Source organism: Chrysochloris asiatica, unplaced genomic scaffold, assembly GCF_000296735.1.
Source record: "Chrysochloris asiatica unplaced genomic scaffold, ChrAsi1.0 scaffold00118, whole genome shotgun sequence".
NCBI lineage: Eukaryota > Metazoa > Chordata > Mammalia > Afrosoricida > Chrysochloridae > Chrysochloris > Chrysochloris asiatica.
This window is the reverse complement of record NW_006408636.1, coordinates 8,482,501-8,506,817: the sequence shown is the minus strand read 5'-3', so window position 1 is coordinate 8,506,817 and position 24,317 is coordinate 8,482,501. Positions and strand designations below refer to the sequence as shown.

Below are 24,317 nucleotides of genomic sequence, written 5' to 3'. Positions count from 1 at the left end.
ACCTTGCAGTCTCCACAGCCCTTCAAAGGGACACAGAGATGGTTGGAGAGCTCTTTCCTATGGCCCTTCAACTCATCCATTGTTAGCCCCTTCCTCTTTCCAACCCACAGTCTTGCTCAAATCTATTTCTTTCTTGGGGTTCCTGTTCCTTGGTGTGATTGTGTGAACACTGGGTATTACAGATTCAGAGAAACCTAGGTCTGGAACTCTCCCTTCCAGAGCCTCTTTGCACTCATGGGCTGGAAAGTATTTGCTCCAATATGTTTTTTTTTTGTTTTGTTTTGTTTTGTTTTTTAAATCAACAACAACAACAAAAAAAGACCCAGATAAAGACCACGTCTGGGGAGAGGAAGAGCTATTCTGCTCCTTAAAGCTCCCAAGTCTGAAGTGGGTTGGTGGTGCAGTTCCAAGAGATGCTGAAGGCGAGCACCAAGGGGTGTCCAGCTGTTGCTTTCAGGCCCCCCAGGGGTGTCTGTTGTCAGGCTCAGTTGTTGTTCTGTGAGTCCTCTGTTTACCAAGGACTCTTGCATCCCCATTTGAAGGGTTTGCTCATGTTTATTTCAGTATTTGTGTTTCTGTACATGCAAGTGCATGTCCACATCTGTCTGTCTGTGCAGGTGGGTCTGCTGTAGGGTGTGAGTGCGTGCTTATATGTCTGTATGTTTCTCTGTGTGTGTGTGTGTCTGTTTGTGGATCTGGGAGGGAGTGAGCCGAGACAGGCTGTGCTCTGGGATAGAGCTATACCCGGGTAGTGGAGTGTGAGTGGGGCAGCCCAGTACTGTTGAACCCTGCGGCAAAGGTGTTGTAGGGGTGCAATGTCTGTAGCCCTACTAGGGAGTTGGGAATCATAGTGATGGTGTTGGGGGTCATGAGTGGGATGTCATCAGGGGAGCGCCGCAGGGTCAGGGTGTAGTCAGGCAGTGCTGTGAGGCGCAGTGTGTCATGGGGGGTACCTGCCTCACACTCATGGTGGGTGGGGCCCAGCTGTAATGCTGCCAGCTCCTCCTCAGGAGCAGCTCCCAATTCAGGGACTCCAGCACCCCTCTGAGGGCTAGGCTGCCGAAGAGGCTCCTGACGCCGTTTGTCCTTACGATAGTAGAGGGCAGCGAAGGCCAGAACATTAAGAAACAGAAGGGAGGCCCCCACAGCGATGGTGACACTTAATTCAGTGGAGTAGTCACGAGGGTTCTCCACCAGGAGTGGCCCTGAATCCTGGTCCCCATTCCAGGACCCTTGGGCATTCTCGTTGCTGTAGGCAGGTGAGATGGCTGGCCGCTTGGTGCTCCAGGTCTTGCCATTGGGCCTGCGGGTAATGTGGGAGCTGTGGGTGGTATCCGGGGGCGGCACTTTGGTGGTTGTGGACGTATAGTGGAACATGTCATGCAGGTTGTATAGATGGGGCACCAGGTGTTTCCAAAAGGCCACCTTAGTGGCCCGGTAATGGTCGCGGACCCTTGGTTTCAGGCCGATGTGAAGGTAGAGCTGGTCTCGGGGATTGTATTTGGACCAGGCCACTTCCTCAAAGCGGTTGGCCTTGGTGTGAATGAACTTGGTGTCCTGGGGGACCGGCTTGTTGGGATCCCTGAAATACCACATGGAAATCTGGGGTCACCACTCTACCTGAATGAGAAAAGGGCCCAGCATTCTTCTTCTCACACCCACCCCTAAGCCTCTTCCCCAGTCCAAAACTTTCCACCATTTTGTCTTTTCCAGGGTCCCTCCCTCTTTCCCCAGAGCCTGAACTTCTTTTCCCCTTGGCATCATGGGAACCATCCCATCCTTCCCTGTGTTCATCCTCTAAGATCATCCTTTTTTTTTCTCACATGCTACTAAGCATCCATCAGTCTTTTCTGATGCCCAGTTTTCTCAAGGATCCTTTAAAGGTTCTTTCTGAATATATTTTATTCCCACTTCAGGTGGTCTCTGACCATCTAACCTTGACTCTCATAATTCTCACTCCTGTTCAGTCCTAATGCTAACCAAGCTGTGAGCCTGAACACAGTTTCTGAAGGATGGAAAATGGCATGAAAGACTTGAGTGGGGAAAGGTTAAGAAGTGGGGTGAAGGGGTTACCAAGCATGATTTTGGGGATGATCTTAGGAAAGGAGACAATGCAAGAGATTTGAATAGAGGAGCAGAGGGCATGCTGGGGTCTCAAAGAAGAAGAACCCCCATATCTCCTTACCCAGTCTTGGCAAAGTTGGTCCAGTAGGTCATGACAACAGCACTGAGCATAACGTCATTCTTGGAGAAGTTGCAGGGGAAAAGGTCAGTTGGGCCTACCATAGGGACCCCAAAAACATAGGGCACTTCATCCCCATGAGCTGCATCTGACCAAGCAGGCTTCATGAGGCTCTGGCAGTGATGGTAGAAGGCGTAGAAGTAGGTAGGCGAGCCATAACGGGCATGCAGATCAGCAGTCACCACTGAGGGCTCCACCCACTGGTGGTCAGTGAAGAGTGCCACCAGTGTTTTACGGCGGGTCTCAGGGTTGTCACGGTCTGCCCAGTCTGTGTACATGAACTTGATGGTCTCCCGAAGGGTGTCTTTACCCTCAGGATAGCCATACAGATTGTCCACAAAGTTGGAGACTGAATAGTCAAAGTCAGTGCCAGAGACACCATCCTCAGGGTCCACCACCCCTTCTACAAACTTGAGACCCTCACCCTGGTTGACACCTAGCATGATGTCATAGTTGAGGAACTCGCCCTGTTCCATGAGGATCTCAGGGTCATCAGGAATGACATCACCATCAATCACAGGGCCAAAGGCCACATGGTAGCGGGCTGGTTGGATGTCCTGCTCTACCAGCTCCTTGGCACTTTTTTGCCGAAGACAGTCCACCATATCCACTGTGTCTAGCACGTTACAGCCCACTTTATCTGCCAGCAGGCTGGTGTACTTCACTGGTTGGTAGTTCACAGCCCAGCTGGACAGAGCAGAACCACTTTGGATGATGGCCCTCTGGAAAAGCCCTACAGAAGACAGGCAGCACCAGGTCAGATCTGTTGTGTTCCCCACAGCCTAGGCCTCCCTTGCTTATCCCTGAGGAACAAATAAAACACCATCTCATTCCTTTGATACTGAACCTGTCCTATGGTTTAAATAGGCTAGGAAGGAGGAATGACTTTTTTGGCTGGCAATGATGGGTTAGGATCAGAGGAAGGGCTGCTGCACCCTTTCCCTGACTGGTCCCCTGCCTGGTTCTTCCTTGACTACTTCCTTGTCCTAGTTGGTTGGTAGCTTAGGGGTTAAGGAAATTTCAGGAAGAATTAACCTTTTCGATCCTAGATATCAGCTTCCTTATGCTCCCGCTCTTTATCTCTAATTGTCTTCCCCTCTTGCTTCCTGCCCAGCTGGGTCCAGCTCTGTGCCAGCGTACCACCAGGGAGCTGCCGCTTACACCACAAAGGAGTCTTTTTCATGAGAGATGAGAAATGCAGTCAGAAGAGAGCCTTGCATTCTGGGATTTTGGTGAAGGATCCCCAGGGCAAAGGCCTTGGGGTCTGAAAGTCTTCAGGAAATGAATATGCCCTTCCAATCTGTTGTGTCCACAAGGAGAGATTCCTTTTACTGAGGCTATTGATGACTCGGATCAAAATTTTCCTGTAGTTGAGAGGGAGCCAGTCTCCCAAACTCAGAAAGTAGATGGTTCTTCCCCTCTTAGGAAAAAAAGGAATATAACTCTTCCACAGTGGCTATTAATATGCCCAAGAGAGAGAATTTGGCCCTTGGACACATTATTCCATATCTCCAAATTTGCATGGGAGGAAAGAGAGGGTGAGAAATATAGATTACTACTTAAAGAGAGTGCCTCATTTTTCTAAAAATTATTCTCTATGAGTCAATTACAGAAAGGCAAAGAGAACAGATCTTTGAACAAGCCAGGCCTCCAGAGACACAGGGGCCTTTGGAGATAAATTATAGCATCATTCCAGAAAAGGACTTCTCCTCCCAGGGAAATAGTCCCCAACAGAGGCACCAATCCTCTTTTCAGACAGAGGCATCCTCCTGGCCAGTCATTTCAACCTCCTTTCCAAGTAAAGGGAATTCCTGCTCCAATTACTGTCACCTAGAAACACATTCTCTCTTTTTAGAGATGCAGATCCCACCTTAGTCTTCTCTCACCAAGACAGTCCCTAGAGGGACAGAGACAGAATTTCTTGGTCAGAGAATGTGATTTTTCTCTCTCAAAGGAATAGGTGCTCTTCAAAGAAAGACTGAAAGTCTTCCTGTAAGAATATCACTAACTATTGGGGTTGATTTCAATGAAAAAAACAAAAATAAAAAAAACCCTTGTCCTCACTAACAGATTCCTTTACTTCGGAGAAGGGCACCTATTTAAGGAAGATCTTTTCTTTGTAAGAAGCTCAGCTTTGCTTCTCAGAGAGAGAATGTTCTGTATAATCCAAAGGTGGAGAGAACATTTCCTTTCAAGCAAAAAAAAAAAAAAAAAAGGTTTAATATGACCCCTTGGAAGAGTTAATTGGCAGAGGGGCCCACCACAAGGAGAGAGTCTAAAAATGACAGTCTCCCTTAGGTGGTCTCACAGTTCCTCAGAAGAAACTGGTTATAGTGATTCTCACTTCAGACCCACCTCCTTCCTCTAGTACATTTTGTCTCTTGTACAGACTTGTTCTTCAGAGAGAAAGGCAAAGAACGAGTTTCTTACACCTAGGAACTAATTTTCACCCTAGGACTATATTCTTAAGTAATGTGCCCTTCCCAAACTGAAAGTTTTCCCTTGCCCAAAAAGAACTATTGTTCCTTCAAAGAGGGTCATTCTTCTTCTAATCTACCAAATAAGACCCCCAAAGGAATCTTGCTTTCTTAGGATGTAAAAGGGTTCTCTCCTTCCCTCTCTCACATTAGGAGAATTCCTTCCCCAGAGAAATATTTCCCTTCCACTACTTCCCCATAGGGCCATTGAGCTGGTAGCAGAGGCAGGTTGATCCCCCTGGGTACTTCTGGGGTATGGAGCTGGGCATTCTGTAGCCTGGAAGACCTGAGGTTCAGAGTGGGCAGCCAGCATGTTTTGCTCTACGAGCTACTCACCCTCAGAGTGATGAGACAGTGTGAGGAGGCTGACACAGGATGCACCAATGCCAGAGCCGAAGACAGTAATACGGCGGGGATCTCCACCAAAGAAGGCAATATTCTCACTCACCCAGCGGAGGGCCTGGATTTGGTCAAGGAGCCCATAGTTGCCTTTGGCAGCCTGATCTCCAGTGCTGAGGAAACCTGGATTCAAAAAATGCATGAAAACAGTGAAGGTGGAGGGAACGAGGATTTGAGTTATCATGGGAGGTAGAAGTTGGGGGAAGGCAATAACAGAGGATGTGCATGCAGTGTAGGTCTTCCATCTAGCTAACATAAACCATTGTTCCTTTCTACAAGGTTGTAGTTAAGTGCCGTTGAGTCGGTTCCAACCCATAGTGACCCTGTATAGGGTTTCTAAGGAGCAGCTGGTGGGTTTGAACAGCCGACCTTGCAGTTCAAATTGACCTTGTGGTCCAGGCACATTATCCTGCAGCACCACACAAGGACTCTGCAAGGTACACCATCATAAATACAGAAATGGTTGGCTCCCTGCCGCACCCCATTATCTAGTTTAGAATGTGGATAGCTCCTTGTTAGGAGACTTAAACTGCAGGAACTGCAAATGGCCAGAACTCAGCATTCTCTATCCTGATGCACTATCTGGAGATATCACCCTAGTACCTGGTGAGAGAAGGGAAAGAACAGGGACCTTGGGGTCAGAAAGTTCTGGGTTTGAAGCCTCCTGGCTCTATTATTTATTAGTCATTTAGCTAATGTAGCTTGGGCAAGTTATTTAAAATCTCAGGATCCTAGTTTCCTCTTTTGTACAATGGGGATAAAAACACCTCATAGGGTTGTAACAAGGATAAAATGAGCATGAGGGCATATGTATAATGTGTGCAGCACCCAAGCTAGTTATCTTTGTCCTTTCTTCTTAAGGAAGTAAAGATCCCAAGAGGCAATGAGCCCAAAGCTCTCTTTTGTACTTCCTGTACAAACTGGTCCATCTCCACTTCTTTACAGGGCCTTGATTAACCTCTTCCCCTCTTTCTCAGGGCAGGTCCTCACTTCCCTTTCTCCCAGACCTAATGAACCAAAAATTCTAGCAGTGGAACAATTTGTTTGTAACAAGTCCTCCAAGTGATTCTGATGCTTGCTAAAGTTGGAAAACCACTGGGTTAGCGCATCTCTTTGGTCTGATGGAGAAATGGGGAAGTCAGTGCAGTGTATTACCACAGAAACAAGTCTTCCCGCCCGCCCACCCACTGTGATTTGCTGCTGAGGAGACATGTCACCATGGAGACTACCTTCCCACCCACCTGCTGGGATTTGCTGCTGTGGAGACTTGTTGCCATGGAGACTACATTCCCACCCACCTGCTGGCTATTCCACAGAGATGTCCTATATTCCCCCCACCTGCTTCCATTTTAGACTAATCCTACTGTCTTATTTCATCTCTTCCTTTTTCCTTAGGCTTCTTGGAAGAATAGATATTCTCCTGTCCTAAGACTTTCTGAAGGGTTCTCTCCAAGTGGGTAATTGTAGTGCTCCTACACATTGTAAGCCCATCCCTGGATCAGTAGTTTTTGACCCCCAGTTAAAAGCTTATTCGCTAAATGTACTTGGAATCAACTTTATGCAAAACCATATTTGAGGAAGCTCTCATAGCTCAAAGAAAGCTCTTTGATAGTCTTGGCAGTCCATGGGCAGAAACTGATTTCAAATAGACACAAGACCTCATCACTATCTTTCTTGAGTCCTGTACCTATCTTCTGCAAAAGAACTCATTTCACCCTCTTCAAGTATGTTATTAATTTACCTTTGGTACAATCGAGCATGTAAAGTACTGAGTTATTCCTCCCAGGACCTACACACAAGCCCTCTGTAGTCCCAGGTTCCAGATGAGGAAATGAGAAGGAATTAGAGAAGGCTTAAAAGAGGATGCCTTCGTTCCTCTAAACAAAGCCAGCTTCCCCTTTGCCTGACCCATTCACAAACTGTTCCTGTGTGTCTTAAAAACTATTGTTAAAATGAAGAGGTGGGCTGAGTCCGTCCAAGTTATATAGACCCCTTTTGACCTGGAGTATGGTGAGAGCTGGTTGGCCTGAGGTATGGTGAGACCTGGGGATTCCTGATCCCAAAACCAAGAACATGGCCATGGAGGGCTAGAGCTGAGAGTGAAGCGCCCTGCTGATATGAAGTGAAGGGATATGCACAAGGGCCCCCAAACTTGCAGACAGTATCCATGGGACCTAGCTTCAATGCCTGGATGTTCAGAACCCGACTAGAGGAAGGAAAAGAGGGGGATTTTTTTTTTTTTTAAAGAAAACTAGTGTATATCGCTACAATCTGATGAACTTGACCTATACTTATGGATGTAGTAGCTTAAAATACCAACCAAGAGGGACAGATTCTCTACAGCAAGGATCATTCCTATCCCTTCTGTACATAGGGTTGACAGGGATGGGCAACTTAGACATTGGCTACCTAAAGTGGGGGAGGGGGGAGCTGTAAAGGCACGAAGTAACTGGCTTACAAGTTTTCAAGAGGGAGTTTAGATTCAGAGTGTGCGGGGAGGGGGGGGAGGTAGAGTCCCCACTGAGTGGTTTTCATCCTATATAGACAGGTCTGGTGGAAGGAGATGAGGACAAGACTCTCATGATTCAATAGTGAGTAATTGTTATCATGACTAATTGCAATTGTTGCAACTGTAAAGGTAGAAGTTTTGTAACAAAAAGGGGTAAGTGGTCAATCTTACAGTCCCAAAGCAGAGGACCCTGGGACCGTCAAGGGAAAAGAGCGGGAGCAGAATGTGGGACCCTACCCAGAGAAACGGGGATGCCAGAGATGGAGGCAGAGATGATGACATCGAGAGACAGAGCAGCTGAGCATGGAGGAAGAGGAGATATGTGCTGGCAGCTGTGGGGCAGGCTTGTAGGGTGTGCCCTTTGGCTGTTTGAATGAATATGCCTGAGTGTTTGGGTGCACATACAAAAAACAAACAAACAAACTATGATGAAGCATGCAGGGGATTGTAATCATTGCAATGAAACAAATACAATAGGATGAGTGTAAAACTGATGTTCCCCCATGTAAACTATCACTCAATTCACAATAAAAACTTAAAAAAAAAAACTAATACTAACCAAGATCTAACTTAGCTGTCTAAGTCTTATAACTATTGAGCAAACAGCACTATGTACTTCTTTTAGCTCACCATTATTCCTACTCTCTTCTTGCTCCATGTTCCTTTTAACTTTTCTCTCACTTAAGCAAAAGCAGACTTGGCTTTGGCCTTTGTCAATGCATCATTCAGTGAAATATATCAAATGTATTTGTCCTAGTCAGCAGGCAATTAACAACAACAACAATCAGCAAGAAGAACATACATTTGGATGTAGTTTCTCCAACTTGTACCGATTGATGAGGTGAGGAACAAAGGCCTGAAAGGGTTAGATGGAGGAGTCAACTATCATTGTCTGCTACCTGGAACCCCACCAACCTCGGGATAAAGAGCACTGAAGCATGTGAATATTATGTCAACCATCCCTACTACACGCATCCTTCTTGAAGTACTACATTTAACAAGTTCAGGCAGATGATACAGCAAACACAATCAACTATAAGCATAGAAAACCTGGAAGTCTGGGAGAGCAGTCACTCTCTGCTAGCCCCCACCCCCCACCCCAATAACTCCACCATCTACAGAAACTACATGACAATGGGTGAAATATCAAACTTCATAAACTGTCAGTATAAATCTGAACCCGTCTCCTTGGCCCCAAGTTTATTCTGCAGTACGTGATAAAACTGCTTGTCAACAGAAGATAGGGGATCTAGCAGATGGTATCAAAACCAGATGTTTGTGTCACTTGAGGCCTGATGTTTACCAGGTTTTCAGTTTGTCTGAAGGGCACCTGAGCAAGGATGTAGGATTAAGTTTTGGAACTCAATACAATTTATCAAGCCCCTACTCCTCAGCCCCAGGAATAGCCATAACCCATATCCTACTGAGGTCACTGGACTCCTGGTGTGGTGTTGTAGGGTCAGCACTGGACTGCTAACCAAAAGGTTGGCAATTCAAAACCACAAGCCACTCCTTGGAAACCCTATACAGAGTTGCTATGAGTTGGAACTGACTCAACGGCACTTAACAACAGCAACCAAGGTCACTTTCTTTTCTTGGCCCCAATACCAGTGGGGACATCTCAAATAATAGCTATCCCTTCACCCCAGATGTCATAGGCTTATGACATTCTCAACATGTATGCATCACCTGAGCTGTCTACAGAAGCACCTTAGAGTGAACTGTCTGGGCTCAGTGCTCTAGAGAAGTGATGAGAGGGAGGGTAATTCAATGCATGTAATTGGGGTCCAAAACTGACTACCTGCTCTTTGATAAACAGAACAGCAAAGCCTCCAGTTGCACAGAAAAATCCCCAAGTATCAGGGCAATCCTATGTTCTACATCTGGTGCCAAGAGACAAAACATGTTGTATGTACCCAGAATCCAATCAGAGGTTTATTGATTGTATTTGTGTTCCAGAGCAGTAACTAAAGGGAGGCATGGGGGCCTTCTGACCAAATCTCAGTTTATGACTCCTTCTGAGATTTAATAATATTCCTATTCCCCAGATGTGCTGCTCTAGTTCTTTAAATGAGTTGTTGTTGTTGTTATGTGCCGTTGAGTGAGAGGAGGTTGTAAAGCAGTGGGTCTTAATCTGAGTTTATGGATGAGCTTCAGGGTAGTACCATGAAGTTGTTTCTATAGGCTTTTGTATGTATGTGCGTTTTTCTAGGGGAAGTCCATAGCTTTTGTTATAATCTCAAAGGGATTCATGGCCCCCCAAAAAAGTCCAGAACTTCTGATAGAAAAGGATTAGGGGAGTTGAAGGGTTTTGAAATCAGTGAACCAGAATATTCTAGGGACTGCTCACCAGCAATAGCTGTGCAACCAACAGTTTCCAACAGACACTTCAAATCTTGAGTCTCTCTTCTATCGCTTTTCTGCCTCCTTTCCCTGGATTGCTCTCATTCTCTCGTTTCTCCCCTCTCCTTTACTTTCTTTTCTCTCTTCCACTCTCCTCCACACACTCTCTCTCCTCCTTCATCCCTAGCTACTCCTACAAGAGGGAACTGAAGCATATTGTTAGTATTTTCTGCATTCTTCAATAAACTTTGTTGAGCTTTGCATTCATAATTTTTAAAAAGGATCTGAGTTGAACATTTTCTACTACTCTCACTAAGAAAAGGAGGTAGCTAAATTACTTTGGACCTCTAATTACTGTATACATATATCTGTATATCTGTTTGTGATTATGTTTGTGTATGAATTCCTCTTTAAACAATTGTGAAGCCTGAGTGTATGGGTTACAGATACCTTCATGGCACCTACTTTACTGTCAGAGACTCAAATCTCCTTCCTCAACAGAACAGAGCAGCTTATGAGAGTCTTGCCATCATGTTTGAAGCAGAAGAGCAGCGACAGAACCATGAAATCTAAAACCCACCGGGCTGTTGAGAGACTAGGTAGATGTTCAGTATGCTCCATACTTGGTATACCAGGTACCACTGAAGGGGACACAGGCTCCACTTTTTTTTAGGGAATTTCTCCAGTCTGAACTGAAAAAAGTTATCTTCCATTCCACAGTGTGTGAAAGGTTTATAACACAGTCAAGAGGAGATTGCCATTCTGCATACACAGTCACACCCAGAAGTGAAATGTAACACCAAGGCATCTGGGATTGGAACTGGCAAAGCAGTATACTTGACAGCAAATTAAAATAAGGTTCTATCAGCCAATGTGCCACGGAGTAAGCCGTACCTAAATTGTGAGTCCTGGTGTGGTGCTGTAGGAGAAGTATTGGACTACTGTCCACAAGGTCGGTGGTTCAAACCCACCAGCCACTCCTTGGAAACCCTATACAGGATTACTATGAGTCAGAACTGACTCAACGGCACTTAACAACAGCAACAAGAAGTTCAGCACCTAAGCCTAGACTTAACAAACAGCCTATACTACCACTGGAACTCTGAGGACATAAATCTTCCACTCAAGAAGTTGGCATCTTTATGCCACTATAGGAATATGAGGCTGCATGTGTCCTCTGAGGCTTGAGAGAGCATCTAAAAGGGAGCATGGCCCTGTATGCTTGATCACCCCCTCTGAGGGTGATTGTCTTAAGAACTCAATACCAAGAAAGGTACAGGACAGAGGGGCAGCCTAAACCACTGACAGTATGTGAACAACAGAGTATATGTGAGTGAGGGCATATTGGTGTGTATGAGGTTGGGTGTGTATGTATAGGAATGTGTATGTGTAATGGAGTGGGAATGTATGAGGCTGTCTGTCTGGAGAAGGCAAAAGTAAGGTCTCTAGCTAGCTAGCTAGTATCTATAGTATTTAAGTGTGGGTTAATGCGCCACACTGCAAAGCCATTTGAACTGCAAGGTCAGTGGTTCAAGCTCACCAGCTGCTCCTCAGAAACCCTATACAGGGTCGCTATGGGTTGGAACCGACTCAGTGGCACTTAACAACAACAACATTTAAGTATAGGATGTGCAGAAGTGAAGTTGGGGGTGGGTAGAGGTGTGTGTAGGTATGGATATGGATGGCAGGTATTGATTCTGTTGTGCGTAGGGTCGCTATGAGTCAGAACCAATTCAACAGTATTTAACAACAATATATCGTTGTGGGTGGGAAAAATGTATATGTGTATGCATTGGGTTTATATATGGGAAACTTTTGTATGAGGGGATGCAGGTAATCTATGGTATATGTTAGGAGGGAACATATAAGTGTAGTCTATGGGATGTGTGTATTGATGTGGAAGAAGGGATGTGGGGGTAAGGGATGTGTGTTTATGTGTGGGAGGAGCATTTGTGTATGTATGGGGTTGGGAGATGTGGACATGCAGTTATAGGTACATAAGTATGTTGTTGTTGTTGTTAAGTGCCGTGGAGCCGGTTCTGACTCATAGCGACCCTGTACAGGGTTTCTGAGGCTGTAAATCTTTATGGGAGCAGAAAGCCTCATCTTTCTCCCGCGGAACAGCTGGTAGTTTTAAACTGCTGACCTTGAGGTTTGCAGCCCGATTCGTAACCACTACACTACCAGAGCTCCAGGGGAATACTGGTACTTGTGTACATGTGGGGCAAGTGAGGAAAATATGTGTGTATGTGTGTAATATGAGTGTGTAGAGTGAAGGCAGAAGTAGAATTGTTTAGGGATCATGGATATATGTGTGTAAGTATACAGGTGGGTGGAAGGAATTGTTATGGTGTGCGTGTGTAGGTTATGTATTTGTGGAGTTTGTGTATGGATGTGGATGTGCCGGATGTTGAGTCTGTGTAGAAAATAAATGTGGAAATAGAGGAAAGAGTAAGTATGGATATGTGGCATGTGTATGGGTGTAGATGTGAATATAGAATAGAGGTGTGGTTGTTGTGGTGAAGTGCCATTGAGTCGGTTCCGACCCATCGTGACCCTGTATAGGGTTTCTGAGTAGCAGCTGGTGAGCTTGAACCGCCGACCTTGCAGTTCAAATGACTTTGCAGTCTGGCGCCTTAACCCACAGTGCCACACCAGGACTCCAGAATAGAGGTGTAGAGGGAGGAAAATGAGAATGTATTTATACGTATATATGGAGGGTGTGAGAGATCTGCATATGTGGGGTATTGATATGGAGTATATAGGAATATATGGACCGTGGATGTGTGTGTGTAGTGTATATGAAGTGGTGGAGAATTTCAGGGGTTTGTAGATATGGATGTAGAGTATATATATGTATGTATGTTGTTGCTGTTAAGTGCTGTCGAGTTGGTTCCAACCCATAGCGACACTGTATAGGGTTTTTATGGAGCAGATGGTGAGCTTGAACTTCCGACCTTAAGGTTCAAACAGACTTTTCAGTCCAATGCCCCTAGTGCCACGCCAGGACTCTCTATATGTATATGGGTATGTGTATATACTTGTAGAAGTGAGTGAGAAATAATTGTATACATAGGGGTGTAGATGATAGGGTATGTGAGGTATGTGAGGCTGTTAGGGTATACACATTAGGGTATGTGAGTCAGTGGATATGTGATTGGTTAGAAGGGTTATTATGGAGCACTGGCATCACAGTGGTTAAGCGTTTGGCCACTAACCAAAAGATTGGCAGTTCAAACTCACCAGCTACCCTGCAGGAGAAAGATGTGGCAGTCTGCTTCCTTAAAGATTTACGGCCTTAGAAACTCTATGTGGCAGTTCTACTGTTCTACAGGGTCACTATGACTTAGAATCACTTCAGCAACAGTGAGTTAGAAGGAATATTTCTGTATGTATGGGGTGTACAGGGATTTGGGGGTAGGTATGCAAAGATGAGATCAGAATACTAGAAAACAAGTGAACCCTACAAAACTCAGCCAAGCGAAAATCTGGGAGAAAGACTTGGCTTGGGACCTAAGAGCAGGTGTGAAGTTTTAATTGAATCCCCAATGGTGTCTAAACATTCCAAGAAAGGGCCTCGGGATACAGAGAAGTTTCCAACACTTGGGTTGTTGTTGTTATATGCCGTGGAGTCGGTTCTGACTCATAGCAACCCTGTACAGAGTTTCCAAGGCTTTAAATCTTTATGGGAGCAGAAAACCTCATCTTTCGTCCATGGAACACCTGGTAGTTTCGAACTGCTGACCCTGAGATTCGCAGCCCAATTCATAACACTTGGGTAGGGGCCGTTATATAACAACGCTTTGGCTATGTGTTGCCAAAGCAGCACTAGCTAGAGAACCAGGGTCATCTGTTCTTAACTTCCTAGCATTCTTTCCTTCCCCTTCTAGAGCACCTGGCAGAGAACCATACCTAGCACCCCAACTCGATAGTTGAGGGTGATGACGATGACGTTGCCATAACTGGCGAGAACACTGCCATCAATCATGTTGCCTGTCCCTTCCATGTAAGAGCCTCCGTGAATGTAGACCATGACAGGCTTAGCGCCACTGTCCCGTATATCTGCAAGGAGAAGGGGTGACACATCGGCTGGGTATGATGTCCTTGTACCCCCACCATCCCTTGGGGGGGTTGGTCAGCAAAGCTATCTCAGGTGCCAGGACACCACTGTCATTCCTGAGGGCAGAACTCATGAGGCTGCTCAGCCTAGAGATTAAGCATCAGTCAGAGACAGTTGGATTTCAGTGATGCTTTTAAAGACTTTGGTATCAAGTGCCTCCCAGCTGAAGGCAGCCTGGCATGCCTGATCAGCTAGGCTTAGGTAGGCCATGGTTAGGCCCTGGGAATGGGGGAGCAGAAGGAAGAGGAAGGGCTAGTCTCTTAGCTGAATCAAGTGAGTTCCTGCCCTGGGCTCCCAGGAGTCCTGGGACCTGACATGGCTTTAGAGAGCAGGGGCTGGGGAGTCCTGAAACCCCCAAGACTAGACCAGTTACATGGAAATACGGCCATTGGCAACAGCTGGACCCCAGTGCAGACAGAAACAAGAGGGGTGGGAATAAAGGGTGGCACAGGGAGAGAACAAGGAAGGGTGTGGGGAAATGGGAATGTATGGCAGAGATGGGGTGGGGAGAACCTTATTGACTTGGTTTCTCAGCCATGTGCCCATTTTCTCCATTCTCTGTGGGCATCAGGCAGACTTAATTGGAAACTTGAGGATGGGGAAGCGGATAGGGGTATAACTAGGAACGAAAGAGTCTGTCCCCAGTTAGCATTAAGATGAAGATGGAGCCTCCCCAGAGGCCATTCAACAAGGGACCATCAAGTGGCTGCTTCCAAGCCTAAGTAGCACAGCGTTGGGACTAGGAAATCAAGAGAAAGCTCCAGGTCTGATCACCTTTGCCTGTAGCCTTTCATTTCGTGAACTGGATCAACATTCTCTGCCATATCAGCATAGCCCTACCAGTCACCAGTGGGCCCATCTGAGCTGTCTGATCCATCCAGGGGCAGAGAGAGGGGCAGGGAAGAGCGTAGAGGTAGAGGGGAATTTCTCTCTGCTGAGAAGCACACAGAACCTGTTTCCCAAGGAGGAAGGCTGGCCCAGTGATCACCTGGAATCTTATACTATCTACTGACTGGGATATGGGGTCCTGGTCTCAGCCTGGCATTCAGCCCACAGCGTGTCCTGAACCTATCACAGCCGCTGGTCCTGAAACCATCTCTCTCTGTGAGAAGGCTGGGGAGGTTCTAGGTGGTTCTCCAGTCCCTTTGGTCATCACTGTCTCACACTGTTCAGCATCCTGCTTGGCTCCTTCTTGACCACTCTTCCAGAAGCCAGTCTCCCCGAGAAGCACTGATGTCTTCTTGATGAAACACAGGCATCTCCCCATCATCTAGTTTCCTTTGTGCCTCTCCCTCCCCTCCCCTGGCTCAGCCTTCTCCCTTCTGCTCAGTAGTGGCAGGTGCCCATGAACTATAAAAGATGGGGGAGGAAGCTGTTTCCAGCAGTGTCCACTTCTACTATAGAAATGAGGACAGGAATGGGGAACCTGGGTGAGAGGAGGTTGCCCTCCCCAGGGCTCTGCTTGTGCTCTCCTGCTCAAGTCAGCAGTGTCTATTAAACCCCAGTGGCCAATCAGGCCAAAGATGGATGAGCAGACCAACGGTCTTGTACAGGAACAGAAACACAGCAACGGACGGACAGACAGACAGATGGGGCTTCTCCCCATCAAGAGGGGGAGGGGCTCTGTGCCATGCACCAGCCGCCACGCCCTGCAGCCCCCAAATACCTTCATCTTCATCCCCGTCATTATCCGCTAAGTCCTCGCCCTGTTTCTTAGCGCCGGATCCTGGGGACCAGACACAAGGAGACACAACAGCACAGAACAGAGAACAAAACAGAGAGAGAATTCAAAAACAGCATGACTGCAGTGTGGCCCAGCAAGCCAGCTCTGGGCCTGGGCCCAGGACAGGCAGGAGGGATGGCAAGAACTGAGGGAATGGGTGGGCTGAGGCCCAGACCTTCATCAGGATGATGGTGTTGCAGGCCCCTGCTGTGCTGGACTCCTTGCACCTCCCTGCCCCACCTCCCTGTTCCCAACAGCCTATCTCAACCGACTACCTTGGCACTCCCCAAGCCTTCCCAGTTAGGAAGGAGGTAGCAGAAAGTAGGCCAGGCCACAGCACCATAGACCCACTCAAGGAAAGGATTCATTCTGGGTAAAAAGGGCTGTGTGTGTGTGTACATAGGCAGGTTGAGCTGGAGAGCAGGGGTGGTACTGAGGGTGAGAGGTGTTATTGCCAGCATGTATGCAGGGACCCCAGCCTTGAGCTCACTACCTGGACTCAGTGAGCAGGCTCCAGCTGGGCCTCAGCTGACCCTGATTCCCACAGGAGAAGATGGGAGATGCAGCTTTCCCTCTGGTCCTCCTCATTGGTGCCCTCTGCTCTGATTAATGGCAAATGAGATTCCTGCCCACAGGAACCAGGCCTGAGGGCAGCAAGCATTGCTCTGAGATATAGAGAGAGCCAGAGAGGGACAGAGGGAAAGAAGAAAGGGGAAAAGGAAAAGGGGACAACAAGAAAGAGAAACAAAGAGATAGAAATAATGATAATAATTCCTACCATGTACTGAATATTTACCATGTGCCAGATGCTCTAGTTATACCATATTGTTTGATTCTTACAGCCCAGTGAGGTAGGTACTATCCTTAATCCTGTTTCACTAATGGGGAAACTGAGGTTCAGAGAAGTACAGTGACTTGTTCAAGATCACACAGCTAGGAAGTATCAGAGATGGGAGTCAAACCAAGGTCTGCTTGACTCGAAAACTCATGATCTTTCCACTGCACTATGCCACCTAGTGGAGTCCTTGTGTGGTGCTGTAGGATAAGCACTGGACTGCTAACTGCAAGGTCGACAGTTCAAACCCACCAGTAGCTCCTCAGAAACCCTATACAGACAGGGTCCCTATGAGTCATAACCGACTCAAAGGCACTTAACAACAATAACAACAACATGCCACCTAGTGGCAGGGGCGGAAAGGGAAGGGAAGGAGATGAGAAAAGAGGTGGAGCATGAAGAGGAGGGAAGAGGAAGAGCGGAAGTGAGAAACCAGAGAAGAGAAGACATTTAGGACCTAGGGGCAAGCTAGCACCAATTCTCCTTCTTGATCTTAAGGAAGTATATCTTGGAGCTGAGAATGGCTGTAGGAAAAGAGGACTTACTGCCTAGATGCTGATGCTTGTCAGTATATAGGAAAAAGTACTTCTGCTGGTACCTCAGGTCTTACCTTCTATGATCTGATACTAGTTACTCTCAGCCTGGAGGCAGCAAATAGCCCTTTCTCGGTTGGTCTCAACTCTAGTGACTTAATTTCCTTACAGCCATTAATCAAAACAGGGATTTTTCCCCCCCTCCCCTGGCCCCATGTTACATAATGGTTTTCCAACTAGGACCAGAGCCCAGCCTAGGGATAGAAAAAACTTCAACTTCCAGTGATGCCTGTTGTTCAACATCTGCCAGTACTGTCTTCAGAAACACTATGGAACATGGATCCTCATCATCCACACAGTCGATAGCCCCAAAATGGAAAGAAATCCCAAACATTAATTCACTCCAACCTGATGGGGGTGGGGTGAGGCAAACCTTTCCCAGGAAATCCTTCAATTCCTATCAGCTCTGACTTTTAGAATGTGTTCTTTTTGCCCTCTTCTGGGAGTATCTCCGGGTTGTTGCATTGTCCTAGCCTACTCCACAAAGGATGTCTTTGCTCCTTGCTGAACCACTCAGCCACCATCCACTGACATTGTGCTGCTGCAGGATCCCAACCAGGACAGCCCTGCTTGATCTATGCACACCACAACCCTAATATCTAAGCTCAAGATCGTCTTCCCTCATAGGTAGAATTTGCACCTCTGTTCCAAATAGTCAATAAGCTCTAGTTAGGGAATTAAATTGAACCAGCTAGATGACCAACTGTCATCCCCTACATTGTTAGGAGTCCACTTTTTATCTTGGCCTGTGGGGTTTAGGGAAAATTGCTGAATTTTGATGCTAGGCTAGGAGTCCTGATGGCGCAACATTGTTCAGCTTCTAACTGAAAGGTTGATGATTTGAAACCACCCAATGGTCCCGTCTGAGAAAGACCTGGTGATCTGCTCCCATAATGATTACAGCCTAGAAAACCCTATGGGGCAGCACTATTCTGTCACTTGGGGATGCTATGAGTCAAAATTAACTCAAAGGCACCTAACAACAACAGGAGCATATTCGGAGTAGCGAAAATGACCTTTAGTCATTTCTAAATCTTTTCTCTAGTTCCCATCCCGCAACATCCCAATGACAACACAAGACCTTGTCCATAGTCAACAATCATGATTGGTAAATATATCTGAATGGAAATTTCTAGTCTGCCAGGCTCTCTACTCAAATTCTCAGGACTGAACTGTACTGCCCTAGATTATTACTTCTTAAGAAATGGTTAATACTTATATCAACCCTTTCCCCCTCCTTCCACCCTCTTCATGAATTCATTTATAGTCTAATGCATGCTAGTCCCAGAAGAGATCCATACCAACACCTTCAGAGGTAGAAAAAGAGGTTCTTAGAGCAAAAATTTGCCTAAGGTCTCACTGTGAGTTAGCAGCAGAGCTGGGGCTCAGACAGGCTCTGTGGTGTCCAGACCTGTATTCTTTCTGCAGTACCACAATGTTTCTTTATTTGTGCAAAAAACTACTGACCTGATTGCCTACTGCGTATGAAGCCCTGGGCTGGGTGTGAGGGTGTGGTGAAATTTTACCCCTAAGTCTTACTCAAATCACTGAGGTGTTTGTTCAACGTGAAGACTCCTATGCTTTGCCCCCAGAGAAGAGTCTTATTTGGTAGGTCTGGGAACATGCAATCCCAGGGGCCCCATCCCGTTGTCCCTGCCAATCCTACTCTGAGAAATCTTGCCCTAGGATATGTAAGGAAAACAAACTTCATGCCAGCCAAAGTGCTGTAGGGACCAGGCTGTTTCCAATTCTGCCCAGCGCATCTATATTTCAGCATTTTTTTCAGAGTTGGAGAGATGGGAATGATCAGATAAGAGTTGCCTCCATGTGCTACAATGAAAAGAATACTGCCCTGAGGGTCAAGAGACCCAGGTTCTGGTCCCAGCTCTATCACAAAACAGCAGTGTGGCCTTGAGCAATATCAAGTCACTCCCCTATGTTCATTTCCTCATCTGTAAACTTGGGACACTAATTCCTGCTTTACATGCTTCCAGAGATGTGGGGAGGATTTTTTGAGGTAAATATGAAAGCACTTTGCAAAAAACCAGAGTATTCAAACATTAGGAATATTGTTCAGGGGAACAAATTCCTCTCAGCAAGAGGGTAAAATTAGCATCCAGGATATCTTGCCTCTTTTAGAGTCCATAGTTTCCAGAGACTGCCATGTTCTGCCACCAGAGTAGTCTGGGTCTTTCAAACTACGCTCAGGCCACAGAGATGGTGGGATTGGCGGCAGGAAGTAGTTAACTAAACCTGTGTATATATGTTTGGTCTTAGCTTCAGGGTAGTAGAGTTGAATCTAGACTTTGGGAGTCTAGAAAGCGTATGGGAGGGATGATCTTATGGTTGAACCCACTCAGAATGGGCAGCTCCATCTTGGCTGCCTGGAGTTTTCCTGAGATGTCACTGAGAGAGCCACTAGCTCTGTCTTTGGCAAATGCATTAGGATGAAATTTGGGGCTGGGAAGATTGGAAGAAATTGGGGTGCTGCTGCTTTTGCCCTTAACCTGCCTTAGGCCACCAAATCCTCCCTAAAAAGCAGCCAGAGCCCTTGGATGAGGTGGAGCTTCTGCCTGCTCACCCCCCACCCCCTCCCCGGAGCCTGGGCTAGTTAGAGGAAGGCTGGGTCCTTGGGGGCAAGGGCAGGTGGGCAAGTAGCCCTCCCTCTCTCTCTCTCTCCCTCCCCGCCGGCTCGCTACCTACCTCCTTTCCTACATATTTTCTTGTTGGGCTTTCTGGCGCATTCCTTGGAAATCCGCTTTACTGTAAAATGAATAAAAAACTAAAAAATAACAGGAGGCCTCTGCCCAGGGGCATGCATTCCCCTCACCCCCACCCCCAGGCCCCAAGAGCTGCTCGGAAGGTGAGCACGTGGCAGAGAGCCTGTCCCACCATCTCCTGGTTTCTGTCACTTACCTTAGGGTAACCCCCGCGGGAGGAGGCATCAGCTAGTGAAAGAGGAGGCACTAAGCATTGTCCACCAGGCTTGCCCCACCATTGCCTCCCCCACACACACCCAGCTCCCTAGGCCACACACACCTACCACCTTTCAAAGCAGGTGGAATGGCAATGGGGAGAGCAGGGTGGTGGAGCCAGCATCCTCCTGCAGGCAGTTGCCAGCAGTGATCCATACTCCCCTAGGGAATTCCCCCAGCCAGAACTCTGGATCTAGACCTGTCAAAGCTCTCAGGCCTGGCCAGGCCCTTCCTGATAACAGTTTCACTCACACATGGGAGCTCGGACAATGCTGGGAGAGGGAAGAACAGGGAGGGGAAATGGGGAGGCCAAGCAAAGTGATGGTTAGAAGCATTTTCATAGACAGACAGATGCATGCTGCAGGGCACACAATCACATGCAAGCCACAAACACAAAGGGCAGGCGGGAGGCGGGGAGGTCACAGTGCCTGGCTGTAGCACTCACCATCCTCCGTAGGCACATAGACATTCAAGTATAGGCAGTCTTCATTGGGTTCCTGGATGTAAGTAGCGACGATATCCAAGTTGGCAGTGAACCAGACGGGCAGCATGACTTCGGGCACAGCTGTGTGGATGTTCTGGGGGCACACTGGGGGAAAGTGTGTGGCGTTCCGGATGCCCGACCAGGATGGGGGTGGTTCAGGGGGCAGAAAGCGTTTCTCGCCGATCGGGGGAGCTGCGTAGGGTACCCCCAGATATTGGTCCACAGGCCCTAGGATCTCACTGGGCAATGGTACCCGGGCACCCCTTAGCTTCCCAAAGTGAGTATTGACTGTGGGTGCTGGGGCCTGGGTACTGGCCCTCAGCACCAAACTGAGGAACCACAGGATGAGGCACAGGCTCCGGCCAACAATAGGCTTGGGGCTCAGGGACAGCAAGGGTGAGCCAAGCTGCAGCCACATGTTCCAGACAGAGGGACTGGCAGGAGAGGCAGACTCCAGGGTCACAGCACCAGCCCAATAGGCAGCCCCTTCATGGCCACACTGACTTGAACCTCAAAACTGAGCTCTCATGGGACAACTACAGGTGCCGAGCAACGTAGAGAGCAGGTCGTCCAAGCACCACAGCTTCAGAAAGGGGACTCCCTCAGGGCCAGACAGGCCTGTGGAAAGAGGGAAGTATGAGTCATCCTAGAGGGTCTAGGGAAGGCTAGAGAGCAGATTTTTGGGGCTCTGCTAGACTTGGGCTATTCCCTTACAGTTAAGAGAGGCTTTGCATACCTAAGGTTCCAGGGACTCAGAGCTGATCTCCACTGCCAGTCAGAACCATTCTGTTTCTGGCCATGGTTGGAAAAATTCAAGGGAAATGACAGTGTCCAGGTTTTGTCATTGTAAATCCATAGTTCCCAACTTCAACTCCATAGTCATGGAATTCACTAGGGCCAGCTGGAGCCAGAGTTGCATGTACAGTAGCAGGGAGTGAGAAAAACTGGAAATGGAACTCAGGTCACTGAGCATGCTGTGTGAACACTGAGCTGACTAGTCCCTGTTGTTGTTGTTATGTGCCGTGGAGTCGGTTCCGACTCATAGTGACCCTGTACAGGGTTTCCAAGGCTGTAAATCTTTACGGGAGCAGAAAGCCTCATCTTTCTCCCGCAGGAACAGCTGGTAGTTTCGAACTGCTGACCTTGTGGTTTGCAGCCGGATTCGTAACCACTAAGCTACCAGAGCTCCTTCCTGTTGACTCCACGGAGGGACCTTCACACCAGGAGGGTAGGATTGTTAAATTCACTCTGGGATACTGAGGCATACAAAGGAAAAGCAGCAGATAGGCAAAGGGTCCCATAGAGTGGCCCCTCACCCTCAGACAGGTCAGGTCAGCCATTTGCCAGAGTCCCCAGACGGTCTCATGCACTTCTCCCCTCAGTCCTCATTGCTCTCAAATCTTGAAGCCTTAGTCCTTTCTATTGGCTATCTCTAATTTACAGAGTGCCAGGACTGAGGCAGAAACCATTCTGCCCAGCACGCTTGATATTGTTGATGTTCAGTCAGTGTAAGATAAACAACAGTAGGGGAGACACATACTCAGAGACTTAGTGAAATAAACTCACAAAGACTCAGAGTGAGTGATAGACCAAGCCAGGATCACACACACTTGTGATATTCACTCACTGAGACATACATTCCAAACCCACAGAGATCCCCTTATATAGTTTCACATTTGGAAACAGAGAGCCTCACAGAGCCAGCGGCTCACAGAGATACATTCAGACACAGAGACTTACTGAAATGTACTCCCATACACCAGCATAGGTAAATATCCAGAGATACGTGGAGCATAATGGTGACACATTGGTGGAGACAGAAACAGAAATAGCAACACATATACACAGGCATATACACACAGACACACACAGAGGTTCCCACATGAACATAGTCACGCGCATGCACAAACACAAATGCACGCATGTTTAGTTTTCCCTCATTTCTCCCGCCATCCAAGATTGCCTGCTTGCTCCTTTAAGAACTGGCTGTAGGGGTGGGGGAGGGAGATTGGGAATGCCCAGCAATTGCTGGCTGCCACCACGAGAGGGGAATGAAAATGCGTGTGTGTGTGTGTGTGTGTGTGTGTGTGTGTGTGTGTGCGCGCGCGCGCGCGTGTGAGTGAGAAAGGAAGAGGAGGAGGGAAGGGAGGTGGGCAAAGTTACTATAGGGGTGGGGGCTCAGAGGAAATGGGGAGCAAAGTATGGGGGAAAGATCCCAGACACTGCCCAGAATGCACCCGGGCAGGGGGAAGGAGGGGAAGAAAGGGGTAGGAGTAGGTAGGTGGGGCAAGAGGAATTGTGTGTGTGTGTGTGTGTGTGTGTGTGTGTATGGGGGGGCAATAGTCCGCAGCTGAGTTCACACAATCCCCCCATTCACCATCTCCATGGCAACACAGGGGCACAGACCGCTCATTCACACAGCTTCCCCGCCAGCTACCCCTCCTCATTAACCCCTTCAATGCTGCCCCCACCCCTAGCATTCAATTAACCCTTTCGGGATGTCTCCCTCTCCAGTAACCCTTTAGTGCCAAATGCCTTTCTTCTTTGAGTCAATTCAATTCTCTGCAGTCCCTCCCTTCAACACCTAGACAAATTGACCGACCCCCAAACGCCCTCTGTACCCTAGGATTCACTGATCTCCATTCTGGTCCAAATTGCAATTGGGGAAGACAAGGGGAGGTGGCAGTGGTGGGGATGAGAATGGCATCTGGGGGTACTTTTGGGCTGGAGCCGTATTGGGCGAGGGTCATTGTACAGGAATGGAATGGTATTGAGAACTGCAGTATTGGGGACTACGCGGTTTTGCAACGGTACTGGGGGATGGAGCTGCACTGTAATGAGGGAGAATAGGAGAAAGGCCTGGGGGGGCTGCAGAAAGTGGGGGAGGGAGCCTGGCTTTGAGATGCTATGATGGAAGGGGGATGGGGCTACACTGTGGGGGAAGAGGGGCTGGCAATGTGCAATACAGTCAGGCTCAGGAACAGGGTTGGGGGCCCTCAGTAGAGGTATTTTAATGAGCGTGCAGGCATGGTTGTGGAAATACAGGAACCAAGGGTGGGAGAATGATAGGGATATGGGATTAGAAAGCAGGTGAAGGAGAGGAAAAGGGGAATCTGGGGGGGGGGTAGGAGTGCCCATGGAAAATATGGGGTTGAGAGGGATAGGGGGCACTGGCTGGGGAGTGGAGGAGCCTGGGATTGGGAAGAGATAGGATGGGGGCAAGGTATGGGCAGCTAGAGGATGAGAGACCGGGGCAGGCGGCCTCACCTGTTCCCCGGGCTGTTGCTGTTTCGAGCGACTGAACCCAGCTGCGGACCACCCATATCGCCTCCAGGCCAAGGGATCCGCACCCGAATCCCCGAGATCTGCTCTCCGGCAGCCTGACTGCTGTGCCCGCGCACCAAGGGGGCGCGCTGCGCGTGCCCGGACACGGGGGGGCGCGGTCCCTGCCATTAACTCCTTTTGTGCCAGAGATGGCTTAAGTCTCAGGGCATGGCCTAATCTCCCCCTCCCATTTACAAGTGCATTCCAATTGTACATGTTCTCTCTCACACTGCCCCCCTCAAATAAGCTATCAGATAGATGATCTAAGGCAGCTAAACTGTGTCTGCAAATTG

At 47.9% G+C, this 24,317-nt stretch overlaps 1 protein-coding gene across 3 annotated transcripts; it reads right to left on the bottom strand.

The window, feature by feature from the left end:
- Nucleotides 1-564: 564 nt before the first annotated feature.
- NLGN3 (neuroligin 3) lies at nucleotides 565-24,085 on the bottom strand. 3 transcript variants are annotated; one of them, XM_006868538.1, is made up of 7 exons: nucleotides 23,968-24,085; nucleotides 20,662-20,805; nucleotides 15,757-15,816; nucleotides 13,883-14,032; nucleotides 5,056-5,241; nucleotides 2,186-2,975; nucleotides 565-1,582 (listed from the first exon to the last, which is right to left on the bottom strand). In XM_006868538.1, the coding sequence occupies exons 2-7, from the start codon at nucleotides 20,765-20,767 to the stop codon at nucleotides 739-741; spliced, it is 2,136 nt and encodes a 711-aa protein (XP_006868600.1). In that variant the 5' UTR covers nucleotides 20,768-20,805; nucleotides 23,968-24,085; the 3' UTR covers nucleotides 565-738. The 3 variants fall into 3 exon arrangements, with proteins under 3 accessions (XP_006868600.1, XP_006868598.1, XP_006868599.1); XM_006868536.1 differs by lacking the exon at nucleotides 23,968-24,085 and adding an exon at nucleotides 19,945-20,004 and having other exon boundaries at nucleotides 739-1,582; nucleotides 20,662-21,158; XM_006868537.1 differs by lacking the exon at nucleotides 23,968-24,085 and having other exon boundaries at nucleotides 739-1,582; nucleotides 20,662-21,227.
- Nucleotides 24,086-24,317: the final 232 nt, after the last annotated feature.